The following is a 16,104-nucleotide window of genomic DNA, read 5'->3' on the forward strand; positions in this document are numbered from 1 at the left end:
ATTTGGGCAAGGAAACGCAGACCAAAATGGACGGAGATTGGGACGAGGTAAGTCGGATGCGGGACCCCTCGTTGACTTTGGCAACATGCTCTTCTTTCAAGATTCTTGCATCCACCGCAACTCTGCGCTTGGCCTCTTCATGCGCCAAGACTAGCTGGCTGGATCTGCGCGTCTCCGTCTGCCTCGTTCTCAGTTGCTGATTAGTCTCGCTGTCGATAGGTCGCTCGCATCCCCTTTCCGCCTCCGGGCGTCCACGCCATGGCAACGCCCGTGACGACCATGATGTTCGACACAGCTCAAGAGTTGTTGTGGACCGGGAACGACTATGTACGAGCCATTGGGACCAATTCCGACCTCAAGGACATACTGACGGGCAGCTAGGGTCGCGTCACCTCCTTCTATGGCAGCGAACTCCAACGATATACCTCTTTCAAGGCGCACACGACCCCCGACGGGCCCGTGAGGCAGATCCTCGTCAATGACAAAGGCGTCGTGGTGCTGGGTTCGAGGGATATTCATATGGCCTCGCGGAAGGGCCCTCCTATATGGCATATTAGGTGCGGAGTCTCGAAACAGACTATTGGAACGCTGCCTGACGTCAACCTAGACATGATGATATGAAAGACTTACGATGCATGAGTTTCACGTCCAAGGGGACGTCCGAGATCCTGGTTGCCGGCTTCCAGGATACCATGCTTGTGATCGACCTAGCTAAGGGAGAGGTGGTCAAGCAGGTTCGTTTGTCTCGCATAAAGAGCGTGAGAAGGGTGCTTTGCTGATGAACCTAGGTACCGACCGCGCACTCCTATAAAGTTATGAAAAGAAGCAGATATATCTGCGCCGCGACTAAAGACGGCACAGTCAACCTGATCGATCCAGTCAACTTTTCAGTCGTCAAGAGTTGGAACGCCCACTCGGCCCTGATCAGCGACATGGATGCCCAACACGACTTCATTGTGACTTGCGGTTACTCATTACGCCAGGGCCAAAACTACATGCTGGACCCCTTTTTAAATGTCTTTGATATCAAGAAGATGTCGTCAATGTCGCCGATTCCGTTTCCTGCTGGTGCCGCCTTTGTCAGGATGCATCCAAGAATGTCGACTACCAGTATCGTCATGTCCCAAAGCGGTCAGATGCACATCGTCGATTTGATGAACCCAAACACCAGTAATGTGCGGCAAGCCAATACGATGACCTACCTGACCATGTTCGAAATCGCGCCATCTGGTGAGGCTGTTGCTCTGGCGGATGCCGAATACAACATCCATATCTGGGGATCTCCTTCAAAACTTCGCTTTGTTGATTTCGCATCTCAGACTGAGTTTGCAACTCCCGAAGAACCCCTGCCCACCCTAGATTGGACCGCGGAAACGTCAGTTGAGCGTTGACGACCTCCTTTCTGGTGGCCATGTTGCTGACTTATTTTTAGGCCCCTCAATTCGATCGGTATGCCGTATTACCGAGATGTCTTGCTGTCCGCCTGGCCAGAACTTGTCTCTGATGTCGGAGCTCCTCCCACCAAAATTGACCCGCAGTTTGTGTCGAATCTCAAAACGTCGGAGTTTGGCTTGTATGGGCGCAATACTCGAGGCCTTCGAAGAAATCAAATTGAAGACACTCGTAACCTGGACAAAGCAAATGCTTCTGGGATCTTAGCACCCAAATTCCTCAGCGAAAAGGCGAGAGAATTTGCCAAAACTCCCATCGGCAATACGAGCGGCGACGAATCCGTGGATGACGTTTCGAACTCGTTGATGAAAATGGACATCGACCCGACAAAAGCAGAGTGTCCACCAATGTACCGGAACGTTGAGATCAAGTACAGCAAGTTCGGCGTTGATGACTTTGACTTTGGGTACGTTGGTCCATGTAGTGTCGATGGGATTTCCTGCTCACCTCTATCAGGTTCTACAATCGAACGCAGTACTCCGGGCTTGAGATTCATATCGCCAATTCCTACGCGAATTCTTTACTCCAAGTCATGCATTTTACCCCACTCGTCCGGAACATGGCGCTTCAGCATGCGGCAACCGCGTGCGTGGCTGATACGTGCCTACTTTGTGAAATGGGTTTCTTGTTCGACATGCTGCAGAAAGCCGAGGGTTCCATCTGCCAAGCGACCAATATGCTGAAGACACTCAGCCACCATCCTCAAGGTTCGTACTCAAGCACGCGGAGACGTTGACCAGGTGCTAACATCCTAGCAGCCGGCCCTCTCGGCCTCCTCGAAGAGGATCCTAACGGTTCCACCTTAACGGTGATGTTGCAAGGCCTCACGCGATTCCTTCTCGACAAGATTGTGCAGGACTACCGGTCCATGCCGCCTGGCTCAAACTTAATGGAACAGGTGTGTGACAAACCAGCCTGACGTATGTTGAAGTAGCTGACCATACCAAGATGCTAGCAACGTCCGCGACAAGCTCTATCAGATGCATGAACTGCAGAAGCGAGTATACTCGACCAGGGTCGACCTACGTTAACGATTTGATGTACCCGCAGCCAACGGTGAGTCGTTATTCCTAGCTGCTATTTATCTCAAACCATCTAAGTCCTGTCTTCCGATATATGTATTTCGGGGGGTGGGCTGGGGGGCAGGGCTTTCAACAGGGCCACATTATGTTTTGCCCGAGCACCCGATTCCTTGTTGGAGAAATCTCGTTCTTTTCATATTCATACCGCTAATGACACACAGAAGAATACGGGGCGCAACCAAAAATCACCTAAAGTGACTTTCTCTCAAATATTGAAGTCAAGTGTTGAAAGGGAGACGACGTCGAAGGGCTGGTGCAGTAGATGCCAGCGATATCAAACTATCGCAACCAGGAAGACCATCCACAGCATACCCGCAGTTTTCATGCTGAATACTGCCATCGCGAGCCCGGAACACAGGCGCTTCTGGTCAACACCGGGATTCCTTCCCGAAGAAATTGGCGTCATAGTAGACCATGGCCAATTCTTCTGCTACGAAGGTGAAGACTTAAAGCTACACCTCCAGCGCGGTATTCATAACATCACTGTGTATTCCCTAGTCGGCATGGCCATGAACATAGATCCCGGCCCGGGGCAGAAGCCGCACTTGGTCGCCATGGTTAATGGTATGCTTCTCCAGCCTGTTGCAGAGTGTCGGAGCTGACGATTATGCAGTGGCCCACGCGCAGCCCACGGCGCCCCAAACAAGCCAGTGGCACCTATTCAACGATTTCCTCGTTCGCTCTGTGGGCACTGAAGAGGCGCTGTCGTTTCATCCTGCGTGGAAGATGCCCTCAGTTATTGGATTTCAAATCAAGGAGGCGAACAACAAAATCGACATGGATTGGAAGAAGAACATTGACACCTCTCTTTTATACGAAGATAATAAGTCGGGACACCTATTTGTTCACCGCTGCTGTGGATTGGTTGCTAACCCGCGAACAGTCCCCATGTTGATGGTAAGACGTATCGCGCACTTGAACTGGCAACGGAACCGCCCGGGCCGGAAAGCATTGTGGCCTTGGACACCGAGTTCGTCGCCGTTCGTCAGCCTGAAATTGAAATGAACTCGGATGGCGAGAGAGAGACGATCCGGCCGATAGTATACGCTCTCGCGAGGGCTTCCGTCGTTCGCGGTCAAGGAGAGGACGAAGGATTGCCATTCATTGACGACTATATCTCCATTAGAGAGCCCATTGTCGATTACCTAACATCATACTCGGGAATCACCCATGACGATCTGGATCCCCGCGTATCCAAGCACAACCTCGTTCCCTTGAAGGTTGCGTACAAGAAGCTCTGGATTCTGCTGAATCTTGGCTGCAAGTTCCTCGGTCATGGCCTCAAGCAAGACTTCCGGGTGATCAACATCCACATACCCAAGTCGCAGGTCATCGACACTATCGATCTGTTTTTCTTGAAGTCTCGTCTGCGGAAGTTATCGTTGGCCTTCCTGGCGTGGTATCTGTTGAAGGAGGACATCCAGCTGGAGACCCACGACTCAATAGAAGATGCCCGGACAGCTCTCAAGCTGTATCGGAAGTACTTGGAGTTCGAGGATGCGGGAGTGTTGGAGCCGATGCTTCAAGACATCTATCGGGCTGGGCGGGACGTCAATTTCCGCCCGCCAAAGCGAGAGGGGAACGACCTCCAGCGAAGGGACACGCCTCCTCCCCTTCCGAACGATTCGGTGGCTCCAACAACGCCGTCTGCTCCTGGCATTGGGCCGTCGTCGAGTGGCGGTTTTGGTGCGGGGTCGACTTGGACGCCAGGAAAGGGGTCGCCGCTTCGATGAGCAGGGAGTCTACCGTCTTCCCGTTCTAGTTTTAGAAAGATATGAGCATCAATAAAGTAAAGTTGAACTTACATGGTGGCTTCTTCGCATTGGTTGGCATGTACTTGTTTGGTAGTGATTCTGCATGCGTTCATCCATCTCGTTGAAAGTCTGTAGTTAATCAAGTCCGGTGGAAGACAAACGACGGCCGCCTAATTGGAACGACCAAGTGGCTGGGGTTCGAGGATTCCCGCTAGGAGGATTTGGCAAGTGGTGATTTGATGGCAAGCTCGACTTGGACGCCACGGCAGGTGGCAAGAAAGCCAGTCGCAACTAGAGAAAGCGGGCACTTGTGGTATCAAAGGAAGCCGGGGAACTCTCGTCGTATCAGAGCCATTCGACTAGGCATGTCATTCTGTAGTTCGTCTCCATTCCGCATCTTCATACCCGAGATTCAAAGTCGTTCCCGAATCGAATCTGACCTATTCTCCATTCACCCGTGACAACGCGACGTTGCGTGGTCAAGCCCTAGACTAAGAACAACCTCCTCTATGTGCGTCTCTCTTCTGATGTCAACCTCTTGGCGACAATGAATTCGCGACAACGGATCAACGACGGGCGCTTAGCCCCGACGGTTCTCGGCTGGATGCCATCTCGACAGGCGTCCCGAGGCCCATTTCTGTCAAGGAACACGCTGCAACTCTCCACGACACGCGCTTTTCGCCGCAGAATTTTTACCACAGATTGATATACATACTATCAGCAATATAACGAGCTTCGACACGGTATTCTTCCCGTTCTCCTGCGGAATCCCCTTCTTTCGCACGATTTCTCATCTGACACACCCCCAGCCCATTGCCGGATTGGGCATAGTTTGTTGACACTCGATCGTCCGCTATACCGTATTTGGTCATTTACTCAGCCCTACGATCGCCGTTGCGCCCACCCCCGCATGGGCGTGCAAAGATTTAGCCAATGAGATGTTAGTGATTGTGGGTAGCTCCCCACCAGGTATATCTTCTCCCAGGTCGCGTCTCAGCCTCTCTTCCTTTCCTCCTTTCTCCTCCATCGGCTTGCTTCGATTGGTTTTCTCTGGCTTCAGCTAAGATGATCGCTTCTTCTCGTTTGCCTACGTCGGCCCCCTCGCGCCTGTCTGAGACCGCTGAGGGAGTCTCCAGTAACCTGGTCTGGAACACCGTCAACACCAGCCCGACATTCGTCGGCCAGCTCGGTTCCCTCCTTCGCCGCTTTTCCCCCTTACCTCTGATCCTCGCCGCAGTTGAATGCGTGAGGTAAGCTTGAACTACTACACTCCACTTTGCTCCTGTTGTTTACTTTGGAGAACTAACGCGACCTCAAGATCCTTCGTGCGCCCCCCGCGATGCTTGCCCGGCTCCCCCGCTCGCCAACCCCCTCGGACTGGAACCTGGCCCTTGATCACGGCGTCTATACCCTCCGTTGGTGAGGCCTCTGGCTTTTGTGCGCAGTTTACTGCCCCGGTCTTGCCTGCTTCTGCCTCTTCCCCTGCCGCCCTGTCCCCCCGAGCGTTCACGCTCGCCATGCACCACTACATTGCCCGCTTGCCTGTTGCCAGCCCGTCTGTTTCTTTCGTTTCTTCTACCTCTTCTCCTACTCTCTTTAAGTCCAACACGATCCCTATCGACACTTTTGCCCCTCGCAGCTCTGCTTCTATCCCCGCCACTTGCACCCCTGCCCATGCTTCCTTTAGGACGCCATCTGTTTCCTTTCCTTTGTCTGACTCTTCCCCTTCATATTTCCTTGATAGCCTTGAAGACCCTTTTGTTTCTGATTCCCCTGTTCTTTTGCCTCGTCCCCTTCCTGACTTTGATCAGCTCATGGCCTTCGCCGATTTGCAGATACGCAAGGCACGCGACGCTTGTCGCCCCTCTTGCACTGTATCTGGTTGCCCTGTTTCTTCTTCCCCTGTTCCTGTTTCTGCTTCTGCTTCTGCTTCTGCTTCTGCTTCTACTTCCCCCTGCACCCCTGCATCAGCTTCTCGTGAGATGGATACCATTGATCGAAGTATGGAGCGTATGCGTCTTCGGGCTGCCCAGATCGACCGCGACGGTAAGGCAAAACTGGCCCAGCTCAAGGCGCTGATGGCCAGTGGCCCGGCTAAGACTCACCCTTACGAGAAGTCCTATGACTTCTCTGAGACAGAGTTGACGCCGGTCATCATCTCTGGTATCGATTCCACCCTTGAGGAGGATCGATTTTCATCCTACAGCTTCACCGATGAGTTCCCAACTCATACCCCCACAGAGGTGGTCCCTGCAGCTCTTGCTGAGTGGGATTCTCCTTCTCCTTCTACTTCTGCTTCTGCTTCTGCTTCTGCTTCTGCTTCTGCTTCTGCTTCTGCTTCTGCTGCGTCTTCCATCCCTTCATCCCCTGTTCTGACCCCCATCAAAGTCTTGCCCAGTGGTGAGATCAGAGTGCGCTGTTTCGTCAAACATTCCCCAATCCCTGCCCCCATGTCTCCAGAGTCCAAGGCAATCTGTCAAAAGTTTGCGCAGAATTGCACCAAGGCCTTCTGGGACGCGCGTGGTTTGCCCGTGCCCAATACGGAGACCTCCCCACCGAGGAGTCCAGTCAGGACTCTGCCCAACGGTGGTGTGAAAATCCGCAGGTTCCCCAAGCCGGTGGAACACTACCCCCCTTGTTCCCCTGAGTCGGATGCGATCTTGCGCAAGTTTGCTCGCAACACGACTGCTGCGCTTCATGCTCGTCTCGGTGAAGAGCTTCCCAGGGATTGGACCCCCCCGTCGTTCAGGCACGCAAGACCTGGAGTCTCTGCTGTTCCTGAGCCTATCCCGCCATTGCCTCCACCTCCCCGTCGCATCGTCTACATCAAGCGTCCTGGTCGACGACCCCGTGTCTGAGACTTTACTCTCAAGTTATTTGTTTCTGTTTCTGTTTTTCACTATCCGCTCATATGTGTTCCCTTTCCTTTGTTTGATTTCCCCCTCCATTCCCCCGTGTTTCCTTTGCATTAGTTGTTTTTTTTGGCCTTTCCACTTTCGCTTCATGTTGTATGTGGTTTTTGTTCTGTCCCTTCGTTCCACTTCCCCTTCCTCTGTTTTCTTCAACAGCCTTCGTTGGCATCCACTTTCAAATCTTCCCTACCCCTGATCTCCCTTGACTGGTTGCTAACTGTTGATAGATTTTTCTTCCATCGGGAGGGTACTTGTACTCCCGTCAAACTAACATTCATTTATCATTCAAAAAGGTAAGTCATTCCAAATTCACTGTCAGTTTCAACCAGCTAACTCCTAGTACACAAACACAGTTTTGACGTCACTTCAATGACAAAACCAAACAATAACATGTGAGTAGCCCCCCCCATTTGGTATTTGTTGATACGGGCTAACCAGATTGTCCCTATTGTCTCGTTCATGATTGCGGCTGCGCCAGATTTTAATGCAAGATAGGTAAACCCCTTTCTACGTCTGAGCGGACAGCATTTACTGACCACTTGCTAGCTTTTTTTTTAACGTTCATATATCCCTGATGCTACCCATTACCCTTCACTTGGTATATGTATATCCCAATGCCTGTTGACCTTGTTGCCTCCCCTATTTTTTTCCTTTCACAGTGACCATGCGGCGTGATAACCCTTACTATCCTCCCAACCTGAGACCCAGCTGTCTCGAGAGTCAAGAAGCACCAGACTCCAACCACACATGACGAATATGGTCCATACAGAAACACTGCTTGTGCTACTAGCTCAGCTTGATGCTAGGTTTTCCGATACATATTCTCCGAGGTACGAAGCGAGTTACAGACCCATGATCGATCAACTCGGAATGACGAATTAGTTCGGTGCGCACAACGAAGTTTATGGTCACCAACGGTCAAAAAACAGACTCAGTTTGATCTAGGTCGAATCCCCTCGCTTGTATTATGTTACAAAATAACATGTCACTAACCGTGTACATGAAAAATGCATACACATTTGCAGGAGTCGGCCTGATTATCAATGGCAGAAGACGGCTTCTGACTTCAGAAGTGGTTTCATGGTCGGGGTAAAGCAGCATTGCTGCATGTTCTTGAACCCTTGGATAAGATATTTAGCGTCTTCCTGGATATGAATTAAAAATCACACGATGAATGAAAGAACTTCTGGCCTACAAGGATCAAGCTGCTTGCGTGAAAGCGATAGGGCGGTGACGAGGTCGACAGGCAATCCTCAAACCCCCCTCGAATCTTGCTCACCATCGTGGCGGCGGGAGCGCACTGATTACCGAATTGCCGGAGAAAGCAGGAAATACCTCAAACGTGCCTTCTAGGCTGCCTCTCGGGTCATTGAAAATGAGTGAGCCGCTAGACGTGATGGCATAGCCGAGCGATGATGATGTGACATGGGCCGTCCGTGGTGAGACCCCCTTCTTTCTTTCCGGGCGTGGGAATGGCCGCCTTGGGGGGGATATCAAATCATAGAAGTCCGGGCTCCTTGGTGGGGGATGAAGCCGAAGACGAAGGAAAGCGAGGGTTTTCGGCTCAAGAGGTGCGGAAGCGTCCGGGTTGGTTGGGTGGGTCAGTTAATAGATGAGCAAGAGAGACGAAGTCCGTTTTGGGTTCGATTTGGGTACCCGATCTGGGCGGCGTCATCCCACGCTCCCAAGCTGATTCGCCGGGGGGGGGGGGGGGGGTTGATAACCGAGCTGTACGGGTGCTTGCTGTTCTCTTGCAGCCGGCTGCTCAGAGGCGAGTAGCCGGAAAACGGGTGACGATTATTGTTATCAACGTGGTGCGGCTCCTCCATTCTCGATCCAGGGTCCGAGACAGGGTGTCAAGCCGCGGAGCAGCCGCAGCATCGGGACCGTCCCGGCGGATGGGTCGCGGACGTTTCTACCCCCCTCCGCTCATTGCGCGCCCTTTTTGAGTCGGACAAGCGTCATCCCGCAGGACGGGGTGCAAGGTTACGCATGGATGCAAGCCGCCAGGCTCAGCCTGGACTGGGTGGCTGGGTCCCTGACAGGACGCTGACAGGAAACAAAAGACCGAGGTGCATATTCCGATTAAGCCCTTGACGGAAAGGTGTTGGGTATTTCCGGAACGGGTTGTGAGGTCGGAATCATTGGGAGGGAGGGTTCCGGCAGGTGGGATGGTGGATGGTGGAAGGGAATCCGATGGGGTTTTTCCACCAGTGCGGTGGTGCCCAACCAAGTTCCCGGGAATAAACACACGACGGGGGTGCTAATTACGGGCCAGGGTCTCTTTGTCCGTGCAAGGTGAAATGACATGACGCACGGGCGAACTGAGCGGTGGATGAGTGAAGCTATCTCGCTCGCGCCTTCGCTGTTACGGCGAAATGTTGAAGACGCCGATACGGGATTGAGGCCAAGAGAAGTTGCAACGATTCCCTCAAGGCCCAGACCTCACCCTGTCCCCAACCCCTGGTTGAGTCTGGTGTTTCCGGCCGAAATCCCGTGTCTTGGGCCGCGACTTTCCGTTGCGGCATCGGGACATTTTCGTTCGAGGCCCTCTCAATGTTGGACGAGTTGTTGTTGTTGTTGTTGTTTTTTTGATGGACGAATTTGAGTTTGGACGTCTGCCAAGGATGAGTGGCCCACAGCCGCGGCAGCAAGGCGTGTCGTCAGCGGTTGAGGGCCGAGGGTGGCTCACCGACTTGGACGATCATGCTTCGTTGGGGGGAAGGGGGAAGGGGAGGCTGGCCGGTAGGGCTGCGAGGTGGCTCAACAGGTTCCCGTATCGGGCGTCCTTTGTGCCACTCCCCGTGGCTCGAGGCGTTGAAGATACCTAGGGTACAAGACGGTCGGGAATAAGACTTTTGAGGATTCCCGTCACAAGCAGAGAGAGGCAACATGTCAAACCTGCAGGGCCGGTCTTGTTGTTGTTGTTATTGTTGTGAGGGAGTACATCGTTTGGGGTGCTTCTCAATTCCAACAAGATGCCTCTCGGTGAGACATGGTGGGCCAAGGTGAGCAGCGTGGATCCCCAACGGACCGTTTCGATGGAACAAACAAGCAAGAAGTCGAGGCGTGAAAGCGAGAGCTGGGCGGCCAACCAAGGCGCTCGGTCGGCCGTGGCTAAAAGGAGAACGCTGAGTGGCCAGGCAGCTTGGTTGCATGGAACACACACTTACGGGCAGCAGGGGAGAGACTCAGCCAGTCCCACGAGGGGGAATAAAAATACGCCGCCTGGCAGCGCTTGTCCACTTGTCCGGTGGTACGGCAGGGGAGCGAAACTGGGTACGTCATGTCATGGCGCCTGGGTGGTGAAACCCTGCTTGTTGCTGCTGCTTCACCGTAAGAGGCTGCTTGCGAGGAGATGAAGTGCTTACATGCGATGTGGAGGGCGGCGTAGCAAAGGAGCGGCAGAGAGTCGTTTCTGGTTGTTTATTGAGCGAGCGATGCTCCATTTCAGAAGGGGTAGGTACTCTGTAGCTGTAAGATAAGTAGAGTAGATGAGCAATAGGTGATCAAGCAGTAAGCAGCTTATCGATAAAAGCGAGTGCACGCATGAGGCAGATAGTCAGACGGGCGGGACAGGACAGGACAGAGCAGAACAGGCGGGCCCCGTTCGCCATTACCCCGCATTCTTGCAGCAGGTGGCAGCCAGCAGTTCGCAGGCCTGACCCAGACGAGCAGGCCTAGCATGGAGTAGGTAGTAAGTAGCATTGCACCTTAGCTGCAAATGCAAATGACATTCATCTCATCCGTCAGACGCAGTGTCGTGTACGTCCTCCGTCCCCATTGGCAGGGCCCGCGTTTGCCTCGTCCAATTCATGCCCTTTGCGGAACGCCTTCTTTTGATACTGCCGGCCCTGCCTGCGTGACCTTTACCCCAACTTCTTCAAAGTACCTCTGATCAGCACGACGGCTGCAACGGCCTGGTCGGCATCGTCGGCCCTTTCTCGTCTGCCCTCGGGGAGGGGAGGGAGAAAAGGCTAAATAGAGAGCAAAGAGCACCAAAGGGAGCCGGCATCAGCAGACACGAGAGCGAAACACCTGGCAAGCCATTCCCGCCTGCAATGTTGCTGTCTTTTCCCCACAACAAACATGGTGAAGGGCACTGAGGCACAATGTTTGTTCAAGGCCATGCACGCAATCCATCAGTGGGCTTGGGCTTGCACTTGCACTTCCACCTGGCCTGGCCCGTCCTCCTCTCTCTCTCTCTCTCTCTCTCTCTCTCTCCTTCGTCCGCGGCCTATGTCTTGTCCGCGTCGAGGCGGAGCAATCCAACCCAGCGTATACACACACGCTCGCTCATCTCACTGACACTCGACAAACCCCTGCCCGCCCAGCCAAACAGGTCAAGGTGCATTGCAAGCAGGCGATCGACACCCGTTTCATTGCTGTTGTGTGTAGTGCCGTCATCCAAGTCTTGGGACGCCAGGCCCGTCGTGCCCACCAGCAGTGCCACAGCATTCTTTGGCATCTGCCCATGCAACGAGCCATGTTCATTGCGGCCGGACAGGGCATAACACTCTCCATGTTTGCACCATGCCATATCCAAGGGAGCTCGGTAGGGGTGCGCTCTCCCACGGCGCAGACAGGAGGATAGGCCGCTCGCCGCCCGCCGTCGTAGTCGCAGTCGCAGTCGCAGTCATTCGTTCGTTTCCCTTTTGCTCGCATTATCAGGAGAGGAAATCTCCTGATGCCCTCCCCGGTGTCGTTCGTTTCCATGCCGGGCTATCAGGAACCGCTTGACAGCAAATCCATCCGTCTATTCATCCATCCATCCATGTGCATACATCCCCCATTCCCCATCCTTCGAATCGGCCAGTCTTCACGGCAGAAGCAGGTTGCAGCATGTTCCCGAGATTCGAGCGATTCCCCCAGGTATCCATATCCATCCCGTTCCACCCTGCAACCCTTCCTTCCGTCCAGGACCCAGAAAATCAAGCCATCCCATCACCCTCCCTCCGTCACGCTGATGGATGAGGTGTGCCGAAACCCATCAACCCCGCATCCGGACGGCACCAGAGCGACGCGACACACAATGCGCCTGGCTTTGCTCGCAACCACGGCCTCCCGGTGGAAATCCCCACGCCCTCATTGGCGCGCCGCTCGACGCCAGGGACAACGGCGCCTGGATGGGAGGGTGGGAAGCTTTCCCGGCGAGGTACCTTTCGACCTCGGGGCTGGGCATTGGGGCTGGCTTGTTTGTCTTGTGCTGCTGGGACTGGCTCACCAGCTGCGTGTGAACTGCCAATTCGGCATGCCAAAAGTAGGTACTTGTCTGCTCCTGAACACCAAGTATCTCCTTGATGCATTCTCGGACGGCAGGGTAGTCGAGCTATGTGGCACCGAGTGTCTCTCTCACTCATAAATATCACTACCACTGCCTCGACTCCGCACGAGTGGCCCATCTCTTGCACACCCGTATTCCCACCTCGTAACAGGTACCCTCATTGCCATTGTCGCCAACCTTTTTATCGTCCGTCGTCAATTTAAGACGCAAAGCTACCTGTATCGACTCGTGCCCAGTCTCGGTCCTCCTCCACAGCACAAGCCAGGCTGCTGCTGCTGCTGTATCATCAACGGCTTCTGCCCACCCTCCACTACTAGCCCATCTAGGACAGCTACTGCCGAAGCTTGGTCGCCGCGAGAGCACCTGACATCACGACAAAGGCTACCGCCCACTCCCGAGGGAAGCCATCCACGCGCAGAAGGAAGTATTCGGCTTCGAATACCCGTCTTTTCGTCTTCACAGGCCACTCGTTTCTACCTTGGCTTGCCGCCACTTGCTTATTTGCTTGATCGCTCGGCCTGTGGCTTTGTCGGCCTGCTTTTTCGTCTCTTCCGGCTGCCGAGCTCCCAAGCAGCCATAAACCCAACCCCGCCCTCTTCTGTATCTCTCTGTCTCTTCCCCAACGGCACGCGACCTCGGCCAACACCTCTTGTCCAAGCCGTTGCAACACACCTACTCGGCACCAACATTGACTGTATCGGGCCCTGAAACGGAACTCTCCCACTCCAACAAGACATATCTCGCTCTCTCTCTATCTCTCTCTCTGTAAGTTGAACGTCCGAGCCAACACTCGTTTCTCTCAATGTCTTGAAGTTTTTATTGGGGAAGCGAGGCGTTCAACAAGGGCGTTGAGCTAATCCCATCTCCTCCTCCCAACCCCACCCCCGCTGCGGCTTTGCTCTTTGCAGTCGGCCGGCATTCTGCTCTGCATAGCGTGCAGTCCGAGACCCAGGGACAGCAGCAGCCCCAGCTCCAGCCCCAGTCCCCAGTCGGCGACTTCACTTGCACTACACCTCACTCTCCTACGCCCCCTTCTACAGCTTTAGATTATCTCCGGCCGAGTGCGGAGCCACCCCTTCACACACTTTTCGTTCAACCTCTCTTCCACTTACATGGGACGGGCTACCTTAACCACGGCTGTATCCACCCGGGGGCACCCCCCCGGTCCCTATCTTTTCCGATGACATACACCCCCGCCCCCACCGCCTCACCAACCAGGCCGATGAGACCCGGACCGTCACCTCGGTCACGGCATCTAGCTCGGCCTGGCCCAGCCCTTGTCAGCGCATCTACACTACACCACACATCTGGCATACCTGGCTCATCCTGCGCCCGTTGGCGCATGTGGGACCTGCCACGGGCCAAGTGTGGAATTGCGCCTTTGCGTCCTGTCTCATGCTTTTGTTGGACCCCCACCGGTTCTACAATGCCGGGGGGAGGGGTGGTGTCTAACATCGCTGCTGCAGGCACGGAGGGATGAAGGAGACCTCTTCATACTATAAAGCTGCCTCTAAGACCTCTCTGCTCGAACTTCGGCTGACTAGTTGCCTCTTCTCTTCTCTTCTTTAGCTTCCCTGCCATCCTAATCTCAACTTTGTCGCTTACACGAAGCGGGTTTTGTCATTGACGACTTCACCCAACACACACCGAGTCGAGTACTGCAAGCCCTGGTGCCGCAGCCCCTCCCCCCCCATATACCGAGACAATCATGAGCTCTGGATCCTTGAAGCAGGCAGCCGAGGCAGCCAGGACTCGCACCTCCGAAGTCATGAAGGGGGATTCTGTCGCTGTCGCCAACGACTTCCTCCATACCCCGCTCATGAGGGCAGCTCTGCCCTTCATCAACGGTGGTATTAGTGGAATGGTCGCCACCACCGTCATCCAGCCTGTCGACATGATCAAGGTCCGCATCCAGCTCGCCGGCGAGGGTGTCGCTGGAGGCCCCAAGCCTACCCCGATGTCCGTGACAAGAGAGATTCTTGCAAGCGGCAAGGCGCTCGATCTCTATACCGGCTTGTCTGCCGGCCTCCTGCGTCAAGCTGTCTACACAACGGCCCGATTGGGCTTCTTTGACACGTTCATGGGCAAGCTCGGCCAGCGCGCCAAGGACCAGGGCAAGGTTATTGGGTTTAGCGAGCGGGCCACCGCCGGCCTCGCTGCCGGAGGTCTTGCCGCCATGATCGGCAACCCTGCGGACCTGGCCCTTATCCGCATGCAGAGCGACGGCCTGAAGCCCCTGGCCGAGCGTAAGAACTACAAGAGCGTCATTGATGCCCTTTCCAGCATTGCAAAGTCCGAAGGTGTCGGCGCCCTCTGGTCCGGTGCCGCCCCCACGGTCGTCCGTGCCATGGCCCTCAACTTTGGCCAGCTCGCCTTCTTCAGCGAGGCCAAGTCGCAACTCAAGCAGAACACGCAACTGTCCGCCCATACTCAGACCCTTACCGCCAGCGCCATTGCCGGGTTCTTTGCCAGTTTCTTCTCTTTGCCCTTCGACTTTGTCAAGACTCGCTTGCAGAAGCAGTCCAAGGGTCCCGACGGCAAGGTCCCGTACAAGTCCATGGTCGACTGTTTCTCAAAGGTGGCTAAGCAGGAGGGCGTGATGCGCTTCTACCGCGGTTTCGGTACATACTACGTCCGAATTGCCCCCCATGCGTAAGTGGACTTTGTCAACCCCGTGTGTCCGTGTTTGAATACCCTGTGCGTGTGCTAACAATAGTCTGTTTCCACAGAATGGTAACGCTCATTGTCGCCGATTACCTTGGCTTCATCACCAAATAGAGAAAAACGGGGTCATGGAACTGTTTTTTTCCTTCGGCGACCGACCCGAGCACCCAATGGGAGCTGCTAGGTTCCAGTCACGATTGTTTCCTTCTTGGACCGGAGAGCGGGCAAAAGCTAGCCTCCCCCCCCCCCCCGTTTTCCAAATTTTTATAAGGCGCTTCAGTCTTTAATTAGGTCTTCCTAATTCCCCGGCGCTTTGGGTGTAATGCGGGCATTTTTATTTTCTTTTTCTTTTTACATGGGAGGCAGATAGTATCGCTTGGGTTTATACCAGCTGTTGGCCAGAACAGGACAGACGTACATAGCTCGTCACAGGCAGGCATGGGGGGTGTAACCCTCCCACGCTTGGAAATGGAACAAAGAATAGTTAACTTATGCATGTCTTGGGTGTCTGTGGCTCTCTTGTACTGGCGCCGTCGTCGTGGTGCTTAGCACTGCATGTGAGCCCTGTAATGTTTTGGCCGAATTGGTACTTGCCCAAGCGGACGGACCAGAGAGAAGAACGAAACCCCCTCCGATTCCATACTGTTGGTAATACACGGAAAAGGGAAGATCTTCCCAACCCCTCACCGAGGTCAGCCTGTTGAGGTGTGTGGCCCGCCCAACGTCAATGTCCGACATGTCTTATACTCATTTTGCAAAGCGATAGTAGGTGGTGGTTGCGTCCCTTTCGGAGGGGAGGAGGGTATGTCGAAAAATGTCAAGTGGCGGTGTTTCCTTCTTTATCTGGAAACAAACCGATTGATGCCTTTGCCGATTAATTAGTTTTTGTATTCCGTTTTGCCTTTTCGCGCATCTAAACACCCTCCCTCGCTTTTCCCAAATGTTTTCCTGGCTTT

The 16,104-nt window shown here is 54.2% G+C and overlaps 3 protein-coding genes across 3 annotated transcripts; all 3 read left to right on the forward strand.

Annotated features, from left to right (window-relative positions):
• Positions 1-26: 26 nt before the first annotated feature.
• Positions 27-4,267, forward strand: EsH8_X_000316 (poly(A)-specific ribonuclease; the record flags this gene model as incomplete). Its single annotated transcript, XM_083274404.1, has 12 exons — positions 27-47; positions 220-327; positions 382-557; positions 608-734; positions 789-1,375; positions 1,433-1,858; positions 1,909-2,159; positions 2,211-2,350; positions 2,401-2,508; positions 2,696-3,098; positions 3,148-3,361; positions 3,418-4,267. The coding sequence occupies 12 exons, from the start codon at positions 27-29 to the stop codon at positions 4,265-4,267; spliced, it is 3,411 nt and encodes a 1,136-aa protein (XP_083119796.1).
• A 2,003-nt stretch (positions 4,268-6,270) lies between these two features.
• EsH8_X_000317 (uncharacterized protein) lies at positions 6,271-7,146 on the forward strand (the record flags this gene model as incomplete). Its single annotated transcript, XM_083274405.1, has 1 exon — positions 6,271-7,146. The coding sequence occupies one exon, from the start codon at positions 6,271-6,273 to the stop codon at positions 7,144-7,146; it is 876 nt and encodes a 291-aa protein (XP_083119797.1).
• Positions 7,147-14,192: 7,046 nt separating this feature from the next.
• On the forward strand, positions 14,193-15,262 carry EsH8_X_000318 (mitochondrial carrier domain-containing protein; the record flags this gene model as incomplete). The annotated part of the gene is made up of 2 exons (XM_083274406.1): positions 14,193-15,136; positions 15,214-15,262. 2 exons carry the CDS (start codon positions 14,193-14,195, stop codon positions 15,260-15,262), a joined length of 993 nt encoding a protein of 330 aa, XP_083119798.1.
• Positions 15,263-16,104: the final 842 nt, after the last annotated feature.

Source organism: Colletotrichum jinshuiense, chromosome 10 (assembly GCF_051148585.1).
Source record: "Colletotrichum jinshuiense chromosome 10, complete sequence".
In the NCBI taxonomy this organism is placed as follows: domain Eukaryota; kingdom Fungi; phylum Ascomycota; class Sordariomycetes; order Glomerellales; family Glomerellaceae; genus Colletotrichum; species Colletotrichum jinshuiense.